The sequence below is a fragment of the Apis laboriosa genome, unplaced genomic scaffold (genome assembly GCF_014066325.1).
Source record: "Apis laboriosa isolate Shangri-la unplaced genomic scaffold, ASM1406632v1 scaffold63_cov154, whole genome shotgun sequence".
NCBI classification, from domain to species: domain Eukaryota; kingdom Metazoa; phylum Arthropoda; class Insecta; order Hymenoptera; family Apidae; genus Apis; species Apis laboriosa.
Genome location: NW_025223982.1, coordinates 1,054,064 through 1,070,751, shown reverse-complemented (window position 1 = coordinate 1,070,751; position 16,688 = coordinate 1,054,064). Strand labels below are relative to the sequence as shown.

The window sequence follows — 16,688 nt, the reverse complement described above, 5'->3', positions numbered from 1 at the left end:
TCAGCGAATCTAGAAGATATAGTTATGGTATAAAAAATAATATCGATTATGTTTTAATTTAAATAGGCATTGATATTTTTTTAATATTTTACGAGATAAAATTACGACGAATTACGCACTCCGTAAAAGTAACAATATTTATATTTTGGGGGAAAACGATATTTAATCGAATAATAACTTTTTTTTAATTATAATTAATAACTTTTTTTAATTATAAGATTTTAATGCAAGAAATTTATAATAAAAAAAGGAAATTTAAATATGAATGGCGTTGGATGTTGAAAAAAAATTAATGAGAAATTCTAATCGAAACGATCGATTTTAAAAATTATATATAAATAAACAACATTTTTTTACAAACATTTCTTTCTTAATTTTTTGTTGCATTATTAGTGTTTGGTTGATTTATGTGCAACGTGTTATGATGTTAACTTCGGATATAGACTGACGAATTCTTTGAATGGCACTCTTTATAACTCGAAAGTATCAAAAAATTTTATCATGCCATAATCATGCCATAATCATTGAAGAAAAATTTATTTTCTCTGTGATAGCGTTTCAGGTCTTCAGATTTTCGAAGACTTATTAACCATTATTTATTTATTATTAAAATCATTTATTTCAATTTTATGATTCTTTTTCCATTATTATATTATAAAAATAAAATATCGTATTTTATAAAACAGGATATAGAAATTTTTATAAAGCGAAAGAATGCCAGCTAAGTCGTAGAACCTACGATGAATATAGATTGTATAGAATCCTTCGTACTACCTTCATCCTGACCACTTTCTCAAGCCCCTCTGTTGCTTTAAGAAGTTGCGTTCAGAACTCGTTCTGGAAACGGAACTGGCAATAGAACAACAAAGAAATTTTTATGCGTGTATTTTATTTCTATTTTTCAATAAATCGTAATTGAATCCATTTGTCTTATGCATTTTTAAGACAAATTCCTTTCGAAAGAAATGTTATAAAAAAAATACATCAAAAGATATAAGTACCTTTACGCAATAAATCGAACGTATATAAATTTTCTTTTATGATTATTATTGCATAATTATTGCGCATAATTACTATATTTATGCAAATAATATCAAGCAATGATTAGATTGTCTATTTTAGATTCTTTTGTCATTTGAAATATTTACATAATTTTATGTTTCTACGTTTTCTTTATCCAAAGTAGAAGTTGATTTTTCAATATATTTGTTAAGATGTTAAACCATCCTATATATATTTCTTCTATAAATTATACATCGTACATCGTGATCGTGCATCGCTTTACTTGCATCTCCACTGTATTCTAAGGACATTCAGTGGCCCGTGAGAAAAGCATTGCTGTAACAGAAGGAATGCATGGAATTTAACTTAACAACGAGTTCTTCTCCATGAAATTTTGCAAGAATCTATACAAATCATCGTGTTGCTAAATTTTATCCTTTCTTTACGTGATATAATTTGACGAATCGTTAATGATATCTGAATTATTTTCCTATTTCAAAAAGTGGAAATTTGTCTTTTTTTTTTTTTTTACGACAGAGATGATTACGAAAACGCAAAAATTGATTTTGTACAAGATTAAACGTTATGCGTTTCATTCGGTAATCGGTATGCAATGAAAACGTGCCATAATAGGGAACAGTTACGCTCGACCTTCTCCGATCTTAACGTACACTAAATTTTCTGCTTACGTATTTTCGTATACGTGTCACGTATCGATGACTCAATCGACTGTACTCGAAGACCAGCTAACGTATGATTTACACAGGCATCATGAGCCCGCAGAATTTCTTCGTTAAGTGGTTTGCCAACATCTTTCGAAATTAAATTTATCGCGAATTAAAAAAAAAAAGAAAAATATACAACTAAATATTTCAACGAATAAATAATATTAATCCGATTCCGAAGTAATAAAATTTCCATTATTATTTTTACAAATCATTGAAACAAATTGAATCTATTTATTTTAAATTATCCTAAAAAAAAATAGAAACGCGTCATAAAACGGGGAGCATCATGAACGGGGAACGAATTTCTATTAAATTCGAAGATATTACAAAGTGAATTCCGTTATAATTGCGATCGAAAGGATTGGAATATGCGAGCATGCGTTTCTTCGTGAGAAGCATGGCCGGGCGAAAGATTCGAGTCTCACCTGGATGTTACGCCACTGCGTGGGACGATACACAGTGCAGTCGAGCGATGCACCAAGGTCGAGGCCATCTATGCCATTACCTGAGAGTGCATCTTGGCTCGTGTGTAAGTACGTGTGCGAACAACACGCGTTGCGTGCACACGTTAGCCGCACGCGAACCAGTGTTAAGTGCAAAGACCTCCCCTCGCATGTTTCAGGAATATGTACTCGTTAATTTGACGAGCGTAACTTTGCGCGGCTCACCGTGCAATTTTCCCGACGAAACCGCTATTTTATTTCTATTAGTTCCCGCTTTTATCCGAGAAAACAAATATCACACGTATGATTACATGCAATTTTTTTCAAGATATTTTTTAAAAAGGTCGCATAATCCTTTAATCTTTATTCATTTCTTTTTTTTCGAAAATCATTTTCGAAAGGGATAGAGGTAGATGAAATAAATATTCACACAAAATTATATTTCTTTCTTTCGATGATTTGATTCTTTTTTAACACGATTCGTATTTCGTTAGACTTTGGGTATTTGTTGAATAAGCATAAATACTGGAACAATGCAATCTACGTAGAAAATCTTGATGATACTACTGGAATTCGATTCAAGAGAATACTGTTTTTTTCTTTTCTTTTTAGTTTACGAGTATATCGAGCATTTTATATTTTTATTAAATTATGATTCAACGGATATAGATATTTATTTTTTTCCGTACGATAGATCTATAAGTGATAAGATACGATATATATTTTTCCATTATTTTTCAGCATCGTCTTTCGATATTTTACCGCAGCGTCACGCATACCGAGTGCAATCATGTCTGACCATTCGATCCTTTCTTTCTTGTCGATTCACTTACGGTTTCCATCGAAGGATGATTAAAACCGGATCGAATGGAAACCAGTCAAGGTAACGTCCTTGCGATCCGGATGGTCTGTCGGCAAAGAAATTCGGTATCTCGAGTATTCATCGATCAATCTGCCAATAATTAATTTTCCTTATTTCAATTTATTTGGTTATCAAAATTTATTTGGTTCGAAATTTATCGTCTTCTTGTTATATTTTTTAATTTCTTTTATTTCGTTCTATTTTATTTATTTAGTAATTTTCAATGAACAACTTCTCTTCTATTCAAGATATTTATATTTGAACGCAAAAGCGATTTTTTTTGCTAGAAAAGAATAGAAAACGAGAGGATTATTTTCTAGACAACTTTATTACATATCAGAATACAGCCTACAGTTTGTAAATTAGATGCTTATCGATATACTCTTAAATATAAGTAACATCCGGCAGGCTTAAATAAGAGACATTGCCATCTAAAATTCATTAAAAAATATGAAAAAACGATCGTAACCGGATAAAAAATAAATTTGAAAGTCATAATGCACATTGCTTCGCCTTTATTATTGATTACAAAAAGTCCTCAGCGTGTACGTGTTTGTAATGTGTGTTTGTCATGTGTATATATATATATATATATATATATATGTATATGTATATATATATATATATATATATATATATGCACATGCATATATATATTTCATTCATTTATTTATATATGTATATGTATATGTATATTATGATATGCATGTACGTGTGTCGTGTGTAACGGTGTATCATCATGTATCGATGTAAAGTTCCGTATTTGCAGAAGTACGGGAAGATACCAGGTATTATCATACCCTCTGCTCTCTTCCTTCTCTCTTATTTCTCTCTTTACTCTTTTTTTTTAATGTGTCATCTAAAATCGCATAACATGTACAACGTGTATGTTATTTAATGTCAAGGAAGAGCCTGTGGCAGTGAACAGAATGGGTATGTAAATGTAATCTACGATCTAGAATAGAGTACGTGATTTAATACATTGCTTTTGCATGCATTGTTAATGATATTTCCGTTCGTGTAATTTTCTTATAATCGTTACATTTCATCCTCATCATCTTTATTTCATCACTTCCATAATAATTTTTTTGTTTTTACTTTAACTAGTAAGCATATATAACAATTGATTCATTTTTTTCTTCTTGCTTTTTATTTTCTGATACGATTATTCTTTCTCAATGATATGACGTGTCAATATGTAATAAAGTTACTCAGGGCGCCGCCAAAGCCAAACCATAATCGTTTCTGTCAATATAATTTAGCTATACAATTGTATATATCAAAACTTATAAAATACCCAAAACCACTATGGCAGCTAACCCTGACCCTGCATTTTTGCATGATATTTTCCTTTTGATATGCGTTTAGAGCCATACATTGGTCATTGATTTAAAACATTTAAAAGTTCGTGGATCTCGCGTGCGTGTATTATGTATATGTGCGTGATCGGTCTCGTTTTTTTTTTCTTGTCGTTTCCATCGATATCGTTGAAACGCAAGGGAATATCCTCGATTAGAATCGTGATAATAATCGTTATTTGAAAGCCGGTGGTGGTGCCCTTTGTCCGTTCGTTTTCGACAAGTCCTCACTGGTCATCACCGTCACCAGTTCACCGACTGCTTTCCCTAAGTCTCCTAAAAGAGAATATTTCAATTTAATTTTTTGTTCTGAATTGAATTTCTACTCCTTTGTTTGCTATTTATAATATTGAAGATCACCTTTCCTTTAAGTACATAAAGACATTTCATATTTAAACATTTATATTTATCGATCCATCACATGCAGGTATAAAAAAACATTGATGATTGATGGAAACACTGCCTGGCGGATAGGTATTTGAGTTTGTGATCGTAGACACGTAGAAGCGACACGTAGAGCAGACAAAAAAGTTAAAATATAAATACGATAATGTATAGGGTGGAATGTTGAGAAGATGAATCGAATATTTCTAATATTTTTGAAGATGTGAAATTATATATCTCTATTAATATCAAATTTTAACATCTTCGTACAATATTTATGTACTTTTTTTTTATATTTATCATTTTTTTTCACCCTATACAGTTAAATACAATCAGATATTAAATTTCTTCATATTAGTGAATATACATGATAATATTAAGCCACAAAGGATTCTCGATTGAATAAGATTAAACGTATTTCAAGGGACAGTGCGTATAAAAAGAATGAGCGGGAAAAGAAGCATTGATAGTCTCACCTTACATCCATTCTGTGGCGTGAAAAACAGGAAAGCATGGTTATTGTTAAGCAGAAATGAGATCGTGCATAAGAAACGTTCGACATAGCAGATTTTTTTTTTTTTGTAATTTTTGATTGCACTACATATAAAAAATGATCATATTGATTGACACACGAAGAATAGAACGAACCTGCCATGTGCAAGAGATTGCCCACGTTGTGGGCAACACTGTGAGAATGCGGTGGCGGTGGTGGCCTCTCTAAACTGCTCACTCTTCCCTCGTTCGAACCTCCACCACCTACGTTCATATACCCATACCAATAAGCTTTATGCTAATCTCTTTGGCACTTTGCGAAACGATCATTAATATGCAGTTAGTATTTAATAGCGTCAGAAATACCCTGCGCCCACTTATTTTGAATAATGAATATGACTCCAAGGCGTATGCGCCAGCATTGTGAATCATTTAAACTCCATTTATGAGTACGAAAGATTTAATTTATGAGTAAAGAATATTTTTAAATTAAATAACAAACTGTGAAAAATTAAAACAGATTGAAATAAGTAAATGATGATGCTGATTCGATTCACCGTTTTTATGAGCAATAAAGTAATAACATATCACATCGTTTTTTAGTTTACCTGGGGAATCGTGATAATGTCCGTTCATTTTAGCAGGCGAATCAGTTGCCAATTGAGATGCTGTAACGCTTCGCGTTTGTAATGTGCCTGTCTTAGATGGCGAGGAAGCATTTGGCTGCAAAAACAAATAAGAAAAATAATCAGTTATTTATAATGCTACAAATCTGTTTAAAATACATTGAAATTTAAAAAACTCATACTTCTCTAACTAAAGAGAGCTAACTAAAGAATCTTTTACTTATCTATAAACGTCATCATATAAATTTCACGTTACACGACTATAGAAACAACTATCAAAGTGAACTTAAACGCACCTCGTCCAAAAGTTGTCTGAGTCTCTGCAACTGAGCCTCCAGTTGACGATTATGATCCTCTAGTATTTGCATGCGCGCCTCTAATCTGCCCTTGTGCTGTCTCAACAATTTCGCCTCGGCGATCATGTCACAGTCAGGCTGTCGGTTGCCATGGCCGTCTTCCGGCGTCGAGCCCGGTGTCTGTTTCGAGCGCAATCGTTCGTATTCCGCTTGGAGTGTCGCGTTCTCTTCTTCCAGTTCGCGTATCATCGCTTCAAGCTCCTCTCTTTGCTCGGCATCGATCGCGGCCATCACCTGCACGGGGCTTCTTGGCACGTTTACATTGTCGCCGCCGTTCAAGCTCTGGCAATAATGAGCGATCAGCTGATGCTCGTCATCGCTGTCCGGTGTCGAGTTGCTTCTTGTGCGCGATAGCTCGACTTCCGCCAACCGGGATGCGTACATCTCCAGCCGGGAGTGCATGTCCTGGCTGAGGGAGCTATGTTGCGGCGACGGCGCCGGGCTTTCCAACGCGTCTCCCTCCAAAACGGTCTGCACCGGCAGATAACCGACTCTTGGATGCTTCTTGAAGTATCTCTTCGACTTGAATTTATTTCGAAGCGCTCTCGTAAAGTCGCGCACGTCCTCGCCAGATGTGGTCTACGAAATAAACGAGTGTTATTGTTTCGTATTACGGAAGGCATATAAAGAGAGCATTGTATAAACGAGGCGTAAAGTTTTACCGCGGTGCAATATTCCTGCATCGGATGCGTCAACTTGTGGTTCTTCGCTTTCCTGCCTGAGAAGAAACAGTTCTGGCACATGTCGAAATTGAAGCATTTCAAGCAACGATACCTGTAGAGAATTTGTAGAAACGAGTTATGAAATACGAATATTGAATTTTTTTTTTTTTTTTCGTAATTGTTTCTTAAATCTTTTTAATCATTCGAAGAGAGTAGAGTAGATTAGAATCGTGCAAGCACAATGAATACCTGAATCCAATAATGGGATACTCCTTGCATATATTACATTTCGCTTGATGCTTTGCGCTCTCCGCGGCGGAGAGTCTATGAAGCACAGGCAACCAAACCATACTCTGCGGCTCTTGTTGCAGCCAGCTCAAAAAGTGAACCGCTTCTATTTCATTTTTGTCTTTTCCAGCCTTCTCGAAGCAGCTGCGAACGCTCGGCTCGATGTTCGACCCGCCAAACGCCGCCACTTCTCCCAACTGCCTCGGCACTTGGATGCAGTCGTGCAACAATAAACCGAGCTTTCGTTGATCCACCAATCTGTTTGGATCAGCGATCAGCCGGAATAGATCTGGAATTTCATTTACTTTACATTATCTGCTTTTCGAAAAGAAATATTACAAATAAAATACTTTCGAAAATACTCACATCGATATTTTTCTTCCAAATGACCCTTGCACAACAGGACCAAACCAACTTTGAATGAAAGCACGCGAATCTGACCGGTTCGTTGACTGAAATACGACAATGACAATTTACTAATCAACGATTTTGATTATTATTTCGTCAAACGGATATTAGAGCAACATTATGATTTATTTAATTACGAATAATCGTGCTCACCTATCGTACACGTTGAGGAGCCAATTGATGGCCAAATCGATGCACAAGGGGACAGACACTTGCGTCGGGTTGTCCGCCGTTATCACTTCGTACAGGGACGTCAAGACTGTCACCATGTCGGGAATGTCGATTAGTTTGTCGTTTTGCGCTCGGAGCCCGTGCGAATCGAATTGCTCTAACGCGGTGGAAAGGCTCAACATGTCCACTGCAAAAAAATATAAAAAATAAATAAAACGGAACGGAACGGAGATGGATAGATTATCGGAATATATCGGAATCGGAGATGGATATATTTTATTTCAAAGAATACCGTGAATGAATACTACTGATGATTCGCCAAGCAAAACAGAATCATGCAAAAGATCAAATCCATCAACAACGACGACGACGACGAGGACCATGCGTCATCACTGCATGGACACGTGATTAATCGAGAAAATTAACGACGATTAACGAACACACACGATAAACAAATTAATTACCGGTCGGGGATCGCTACTAAATGCCAACAATACTCACGGCACAATCGTTTCTGAACGGTGCGCAGTTTCATGGCGGTTCTGTACGCTGAAAATCGTACTTCGTTCAGGTCCGCCAGCGAGGACATCAGCTCTATCATTTTCGGATGATCCCAATGGGTGGTCTCCGACTGATGGCTGCAAAACCGTTCCCCCCCGTGGGATTAGACAAACCCGATCCAGGATTAAGAGATTCAATGAAAATTTTCACGCAACAGCCACGGATCACGGAGAAAGGGAAGTTGGCAAAGTTCTCGTGGGAGAACTTTGTTTAATCTTTATTAAATCCGCGGCCGCGATTCTTGGCTCGACGAGAGGCAAGCCTAGGTTTTAAGAATTTATCCACGGCTCGACGAATTCGCGAATTCATCGGATTCTATGGTCTTCGCGATGATCCGGATATAGGGGCGAACCAAAATCGGCTTTAACTCTCGATTCAGGGACCCGCAAGATGGCGACTCGCGCTGCTCTTTCCACCTGTCTCTCTGGTTATGACAGTTATGGAAAAGTATGGAAGCTAAAATTTAATCCTTCCCAGTTTTAACATTTCGCCGGCAGTTAATATTTTACCTCAAGTTGCCTCTCACGTTTTAAATTACTTTTAGAAAAACCTTCCATCCATCCGTATTGAAATATTTCTATTGAAATTCGTAATCGTAACTTTTAATAACGTGTAAACGATATAAAACACGGTTCGAAATCGACGCGAATATCGAACAATATCGATTTCGTTTTTCGATCAAGATTAAAACATTTTACTCGACCAATCGCAATACGCGACTAATATTCCTCGATCGAGAGTCGAGCCTTCCTCGATTCCAAATTTGGTCGTCGATCTAAATTAGAATTTCTATCGTTTCATCCATTCGCAAGCACCAAAAGCTCGACTAAATATTCGTCAAATCTCCAGACGAGATTCTCGCGAACTTCTTCCCCCTTTCGAATCACAATTGTCTCATCAATTATTCGTTTGTTTGCGTTTAAGATCGCGCCCCTCTCCTGATCCTGTGGCTCCCCCTCTCTCTCCCTCTCTAGATAAATTAAACCGGCCAGGGTTTGGCTCGGTGCAAGGAAGATCGATTACTTGATATAGTAAGGCACTTTGGCGGGTGTGAGGGCTCTCTCCCATGGTGGTTCCACGCTGCTCGCGAGGAAAGCCTGGCTACCCGGAGTGCTGCCATCCTTTCCAAATCCGCTTAGCAACTTGTAACGCTCGTCAACCGCCACTTGCAGCACCTTCCACCTGCGAAAACACGCGAAAAACTTAGCTTCCTTCGAGCGATGGTTAAAAAATAAGCAACGATGTCGAGTAATCCTCGTGAATCATTTTTTTTTTTTTAGAATCATTGCGAGATTTAAAAAAAAAAAAGAACGAGTATTAAGTATACTTCTTTTTTTTTTAACGATAATAGATATCAATTTAAAACTTTTAACTTTTAATGATTGCAAGAAGAATATCAATATTCGTGATAAGAAAGTGTGGTTTCCATTTTGTTATATAAATGCCACAATTTGCACGCGATATTGTTTTTGCACACTTTTTCTCTTCGAAGAAAAGTGTCGAGGAAAAATGAATATCGATAGCTTTATTCGCGTTTGAAGGGTGAAGTTGTGCATTTTTGAATCTTTGGATGGAAGATTCGTATCGTGAAACGTTACATTAAACAGACAAGTGCAGTGTTGCACAACTGAATAGCGTATTATTCTACGCGAAAAGAAGAATATGTAAATAATCGTGGAGTTTAGAAGTGTGGAGTGAGTATAACATTGTTGTTTAAAAGCTTGAATTAGAAGTGCGTGCGTTATAATTTCGCGTATCTGGGGAATATTACATAAATTCTCTTTGTTATTCGGCGGATGAAGCCCAAGTTATTAAAATAATGTAAAACACACTGTACACGGTGAACACATTATGTCGCAATAAATACCGAACCATTTAGCGCGAGTTCCAGATTACAATCGATATCGATATTTATTATATCTGTGTTTAAACACATGCGATATCTCGCCTCGCTATTTTCGTTTCTCTTCAAACGAGTAAATTTCCTCCTAACTTCCTTACTTCTTTAATAATTCTTTCAACCGCGACAAAAGCCTCTCAAAAGCTTTTGGAATTACTGATATCACTTACTCAGAAGACCAAAAGTATATTACCGTTTAAAATATCCCATACATTACACATACGTATAATAAGATCCAAGGTAAAGAGTAAAATTCCTCTTTAAGTGGAGACAGCTAGTCGCATTAGCGAGATAAATTTGAAATAGGAAGAGGCGTTCCTAGTATTCTGCATACCTGGTGTTGAGATCTTCGAGTTTCGCCAGCAAAGCATGAGAAACGATGACGCTGCTCGAGGCGAAGACGCTCGCTTGATCGTTCGCGTACTCGATGCTCCTCTGGATGGGCAACAGTCGTTCGCCGAATTTCTCCAATTGCTTCAGCAATTCCGTCGCCTCGTTCGCGTCGCTTGGATTCTGCCACCCGCTTTGGATCGCCTCGGCGCCGGCCATCCGCGACGAAAGATCCTCCAGCGTCTTTTGGAACACGCATATTTTCTGCGAAAGGGAAACGAAAATTCTTCTTTATTCCTTCACGTTTCACGAAATATAAATTTAAAAGAAAAAAAAAAAAAAGAAAAAATGTTGAACATTTGGCTCGTCACCAAACGGTGACGATAATATTTCAAGAGCGAAGAACGATGAAAGAGAGAGAGAGAGAGAGAGAAAGAGGGGGATGCAGTTTGGCAGGCTTAAAGTCCAAACTTTAACGCAATTTCTTCTCGCGCGGAAAGTTTCTCGCGCCGGTTTAAACGAAACGGTTGGCGCTGCTATGATTTTACCAGGACGTTAAACTTTTAAGTGTATAATACGCGTGATAACTTTTGCTTCTCTCGTTTTCTTTTCCCCTCCCTCTCCCGTTGTAAACTCGAAGAAAAATTTGTCTTTAATAGCGGCGAAATCTTGCTGTACGTACTAGTGTTCCTTGCAACGTGCAAGTTGAGTGAATAAATTTATCGGGAGGGGAGAAAGGAAGGGAGATAAGATGAGAAAGACGTATACGGAGATTTGAAAAGAGAGAATGGAATTGAGGCATCGTTGCATTTCGCCTTGTTTGGAAAGGAAAGAGGAGAAACGCAGGGAGCATGTTAAAATGATCAAGCTTTCGTATTACTTTTTTCTGTATTACGTTTGTAGTTATCCTTGTAATTCTAATTTCATTTATCTTTTGACATTTTCTTCTTCTTCTTCTTCTTCTTCTTCTTCTCTAAATTTTTTGCTGTCGAATTTCTCCCTTTTCTTAATGTTTTCTCGTTGTCTGAAGAATTCTATCTGAAATCCCCTCTGGAATTCTACCCGCACTTCTACTCCGCTACCACTGGATGTAGAAATTTTTCTAAGTTCCAATCTCATCGTGGGAAAGAGAGAAGTCTAAGAGAAGTTCTCGGGGATGATAAATTATTTTTCACCACTGATTGTGGATAGACACTGTCCACGAAGTAGTTGAGAAAAGAACTCTCAGAAATAATCAAACAATCAATAGAAATAATTTTGAAGTTAATATATTAAGGTTAAAGTAAAATTCTTCACTACGATAAACTTTGATAACAATATCATACGTCAATATTGATTAATTTTACACGATCCTCGACGATTATTTTTAAATTTTATAAAAATTTATGATCAATCCATGAAATTTCGCCGTATAAATTCGAATAATTTCTACGAAAGATTAAAAAAAAAAGATATACATGAGTTACGTGAAAGCGAGATCGATCATTTCTATCAATATCTCCAAAAAAGAAAAATTAAACACACTTATTTTCCTACTAAAATTTAATAATTTGCAAAAAAAAAAATTGATTTGTTTTAATCATGTATGAATAATCTCGCGGGAAAACATTTATCGGATATCAAAATATTCGCTGGATAAAAGAAATTTGAGCGAGGTTGAACAGGGTCCCAAGGTTTCCACATATCGTCGCCACCGAAAATATTGAACGAGAGGCGTCGTTCGAAAAGAAAGTTGCAAGTGTAATTGTCAGGAACGAAGAGGTTTATGGTCATGAAAATCACGTTTACGGTTTACCAGGTTTCGTGCTCTCGCTCGATGGTCTCAGTCGTGAGTAATAGTTGCTATTAAAATTCGTTATAAATTGTAGTCGGGGTTCTCGTATTTTGTTGCCGAGAAAGTGCTGATTGCTTCGCGATAAAGACACTAATGGCGAAGCGACGAAAGAATTTCGTTTAACGATAAACATGTTGGGAAAGATGGCGAAAAATTAAATTTCTTAACGATATATTTTAAGCTTGTAAAATGGATGTAAAATATGAAGAAGGAATATAATAATATTCTTATGATTATTTTTTTTTCAATTGAAAGTGAAACCAGAATCAGATAAAATTTATAAAATCTGTTTAATTATTATTCATGTATTTTTTCAATGTCGCGTTAAATTTTTAATCTTTTTTTTCTTTTTTTTTTTTTTTTTTTGTTAAGATTTAATAATTGGTACAAGAAAGGAAGAAGCATCGAATTGAGGAGACGGTTGAAACAATTAGATTTTCCAAGTTCCTTTTTGTCAACCGGTAATAAAGTAGTTAGAAAATCTCCGGAGTTTTGATTGAAGTAATTCGGGTAAATTGAATTCCTCCTTGTTTAAACGAGTCTCAAACGACAAGCAACAAGTTAATAAATAGTTAATTGAAAAAAGCTACGGGGAAAATTAAATTTTTTCTTTATTTTTTAAATATTCGTATATTGCATATCAGAATTATATCTCGATTACCTCGCGACAACTCGTATTCCTCGAACTTTATCATCTTTCACTAATGAAAATCACGATGATACAAATTTTTTCCAAGAAGCTTTCACACTTGCCTATAAACTTCTCAAATTACTTTGTTGTTGAATTTCACAAATTTTCTTGGCAAAATTAAATATTCTATTTTATACGATAGAAATACTAATCATTCGTACGATGTGTTTCCACGCTTGTCCAACTCATTTTTTCTCGCTCAACAAATCGCCAAAAGTTTTTTTGGAATTCTGTCAAAATTTCATTGCAACGAATGACTCTATTCCACATACTTACATCACTTCAATTTCTACAATATTCACATACTTTAAAACTTATTTATTTAATTTCTCAGATTTTCCTTAAAGAAGAATTTTCTTACTCGTACTCCACAAATCCTTTTCCACTGGTGTGCTCGTTACTTAGGATTCGCAATAACCTCTATGTATAATTCTATAAAAAAAAAAAAAGAAAAAAAAAATCAGCGGATGAAAAGAGGCCGCCTCGTGGATTCTCCGTGGACGATGACGACGGTTTCCGATGAAAGAGCCGTTGGCGACGGTCGTCGAGATAACGCGCCCTTTTTCCGCTCCGATAAATTACATTCGACGGTGGTGTGCACCCTTGCAGACTCCGTCTCGCGAATAGAGGGGACAAAAGGGCCGCGACAATAACCCTTAAACAACACCTAACATCCCTTTCAGGCCGGCCTGACGAAAGCAGCCGCGCTTTCCATTCATTCGATTACCCCCCCATTCAACCGTCCCACCCTCTCTTCGCTTAAGTCGCTCTGCCTCTTCGCGGTCGAGAGAACCAACCCACGCGTTGGAAAACACCCGCCGCAACTTGCAACGGAGGAGAAAACGACTCGCCTTCGTTCGTTTCCACCACTTTGCCTCGATCACGTGTTTCGCTTGTCCTTTCTTCACGGTTTGAAGAGGAACGTTGAAGGAGGGGCGAAACGTGAGGAAATAGGATTTATCGTAGGATGGATCCTTCGGTGACATCCGATATCCTCGATCTTTTGTAAACTCTTTTACCTAATATTTATTGGAGTTTACAGATCTGTTATTTCTTTTTTTTCTTTTTTTCTTTTGCGTGTTCTAAACCTTCAAAGAAATTTCTTACAGTTTCTTCTTTCGATAATAATTGAAGAAAATGGAAATGGATTAGAATCAGAGTCGTCAAATCGTTAAAAATCAGAGATTGAATGCTTTAAAATTTTCGTGATGGATTCGACGAAAAGAGATACTTTGATCAGATTCATACAAGGCGATTAGACTTGGATTAATTGTTATTGTTATTTCATATTTTAAAAAAATCCTCAAAAAAGTTATAACGACCAAGAAACCAAGCTAATCCCCAAAAATCGTGCGTTTTAGGGTTAAGAGGGTGCTCCACGCAAGGTGCTCTCGAAAAATTAAAAAATAATGCATCGAGCGAGAAATTATACGAGGGTGTAAGAAAGGGTTAACGAGAAGAACGGACGAATAGAGGACAGGATGCAACAGAGGAGGTGGAGAACGGTGGAGAATGGGAAACAATAGGCAGAACGAATATATAGAATAGAAAGAGAGAAAGGGAGAATGGAAGGATGGAGAAACGAAAGGAGAGCGAGAAAAGGGAAAAGGGAAAAGGGTCGGTTGGAGGAAAGAGCAACGAGGAGAACGAAAGAAGGAGAGTGGTGAGAGAAGAGTGGAAAAGGGTTGGGAAAAGTCTGCATTTGCATTCCAAATAAACGTCGACGACGGACGCTAAATCGCTCTAATTAGTCGTCCCGCTATGAAAGTACTTTAAGCGGCGCTTGTTCGGCATCCAGAGCGCGTTCTTAAAGCGGAAAAGCGAAGAAAAAGCCGCGGGAAGGAAAGTCGATTCGACTCCCGGAAGTTGGCTCTCGTGATGTCGTCAAAGTGACGCCATCGGGGATTCGATGAAACGCTGTACATGTTCTCCCCCTTTCTTGTCACTTGTCGGTCACGATTCTCGTAAAATAAAACACGTACGTTTAACCAATGAATCGTTCGCACCTTGCACGAGATATCTCGCATCTTGCATAAAAATCTCTTCATTCCCGGATTAGAAACTGTATTCTACATTTTAATTGGATAAATTATGATAAAAATGATATCTTAAATGGAACTTAAATTTTGAAATCGTGCCTGAAAAAATCCACGCGTCGAAAAAGGAAAGAATGCAGATAAAAGAAGCGGAGCAAGTTTCTTTCTTTGAAGTAAGCTTGGTTATCGTTTACAAAATCGCTAAATGAACCGATGATCGAATCTATTGCCACCCAAAGGAATTGTCGACCTAAGTTCGGACCGGAATTCCGTCGAGAAGAACTAGAAATTTACAATATCCTTTCAAAGTGTCGCGAATACTTCGACCAAAATTTACATATACATTACATAGAAAAGAAGAAAAGAGAAAACGATTGGAAGATAATTTCATCCTTTCAATCCTGGCGAGGATTTAATCCCAGGTGATAATAAATCGCCGTCGAAAAGAGGGCGCGAGAGCTTAAAGTGACGCGTCGTAAGACGAATGCACCGCTGAAAATAAGATTGCACGGCCATCAATATGGGCCAGAAATCGTCCCAGCGAGGGAACGAGGAGAAGAAACAGGAGGAATGGTCGGTGGGTGTTGGAGGCGGAGGACGAAACAATTTTTCCTCCGCTTGGCCGTCTGCAATGTCATTTATTATGTAGCCAACCGGGCAATTAAAGTTAACTCGGCCGTGCTTTCGCCTTCCTTCCCTTCCTCTCCTCCTCCTCCTCCTCCTCCTCCTCCTCCTCCTTCTCGAGCGCGCGACCTCCTCCCGTCCCCGTCGCCCCCGTGTCGTGTTCTGGCCAACTTCTTCGCGGAATCCACCGAGCTAATTGTCTGGCGCCGTTCGATGCTCCCCGCTCCGCCGTTACGAGCGCCGTTCGATAATTAGCGTCGCGCAATTTTCTCGCCGAGATGCAAACGAATCGCGTTCGCGAATCGATAAACTGTGAGTTGGTTCGGGGGGGTTCTTGGGAATCGGCGATTTCTGTACGAGTTTGAACGCGAAGTCTTTTCCTTTTCCTTTTCCTTTTTTCTTTTTTCCAAGGATTCCTCGCTTAAATTTCTCTAGAATCGCCGGAACTGTGACCAATGTGACGAAAATCGTCGTCGAGATATTGCATCGTGGAATTCGAATTTTGAACGGTGTGTCGAAGTAAAAAGTGAAAATTGATTGTCACAACGGTGAGCGATTCTATTATTACATCGCGAAGCATGTCTTCTTTTTCCTTTTTTATCAAAGAATCGGGGAAGAATCGAAATAAATAAATTGCAACACTCGAGGAATAAAAGAAACACGGGAATAATAATAATAATAATAATATTATGATACGAATCAAGATGAAAATAAAGAAAAGAACGCGAGAGGTTTTAAAGATTCCGTTCGATGAAGAGGTTCGATTATCCTATCTCGGTATGTTGGTGTGGTTAAAAACATTCCTCGCGTGATATTATTCCATTGAGAGAGGAAGAGCTCGCGCCGTAAATTCCTACTACCTTTCATCGAGGAAAAGAGAGAGAGAGAGAAAGAGAAAAAGAAGAAAATATCTATAATAAGATCTTCGTTGA

At 37.3% G+C, this 16,688-nt stretch overlaps 1 protein-coding gene across 8 annotated transcripts in view; it reads right to left on the bottom strand.

Moving 5' to 3' along the window:
* Positions 1–3,344: 3,344 nt before the first annotated feature.
* LOC122718425 (dystrophin, isoforms A/C/F/G/H) overlaps positions 3,345–16,688 on the bottom strand; it is a 420,738-nt gene continuing 407,394 nt past the window's right edge. For 7 of the 8 annotated variants that reach the window (XM_043943440.1, XM_043943448.1, XM_043943445.1 and 4 more), the window contains 11 exons: positions 10,576–10,835; positions 9,365–9,523; positions 8,282–8,418; positions 7,763–7,967; positions 7,568–7,653; positions 7,163–7,490; positions 6,914–7,025; positions 6,192–6,830; positions 5,878–5,992; positions 5,426–5,533; positions 3,345–4,669 (listed from right to left, as the gene is read on the bottom strand). In XM_043943440.1, the coding sequence (XP_043799375.1) occupies positions 4,569–4,669; positions 5,426–5,533; positions 5,878–5,992; positions 6,192–6,830; positions 6,914–7,025; positions 7,163–7,490; positions 7,568–7,653; positions 7,763–7,967; positions 8,282–8,418; positions 9,365–9,523; positions 10,576–10,835 (2,250 nt within the window). In that variant the 3' untranslated portion in view covers positions 3,345–4,568. The remainder of the gene's footprint in view (positions 4,670–5,425; positions 5,534–5,877; positions 5,993–6,191; positions 6,831–6,913; positions 7,026–7,162; positions 7,491–7,567; positions 7,654–7,762; positions 7,968–8,281; positions 8,419–9,364; positions 9,524–10,575; positions 10,836–16,688) is intronic. The other variant, XM_043943444.1, reaches the window with a different exon arrangement.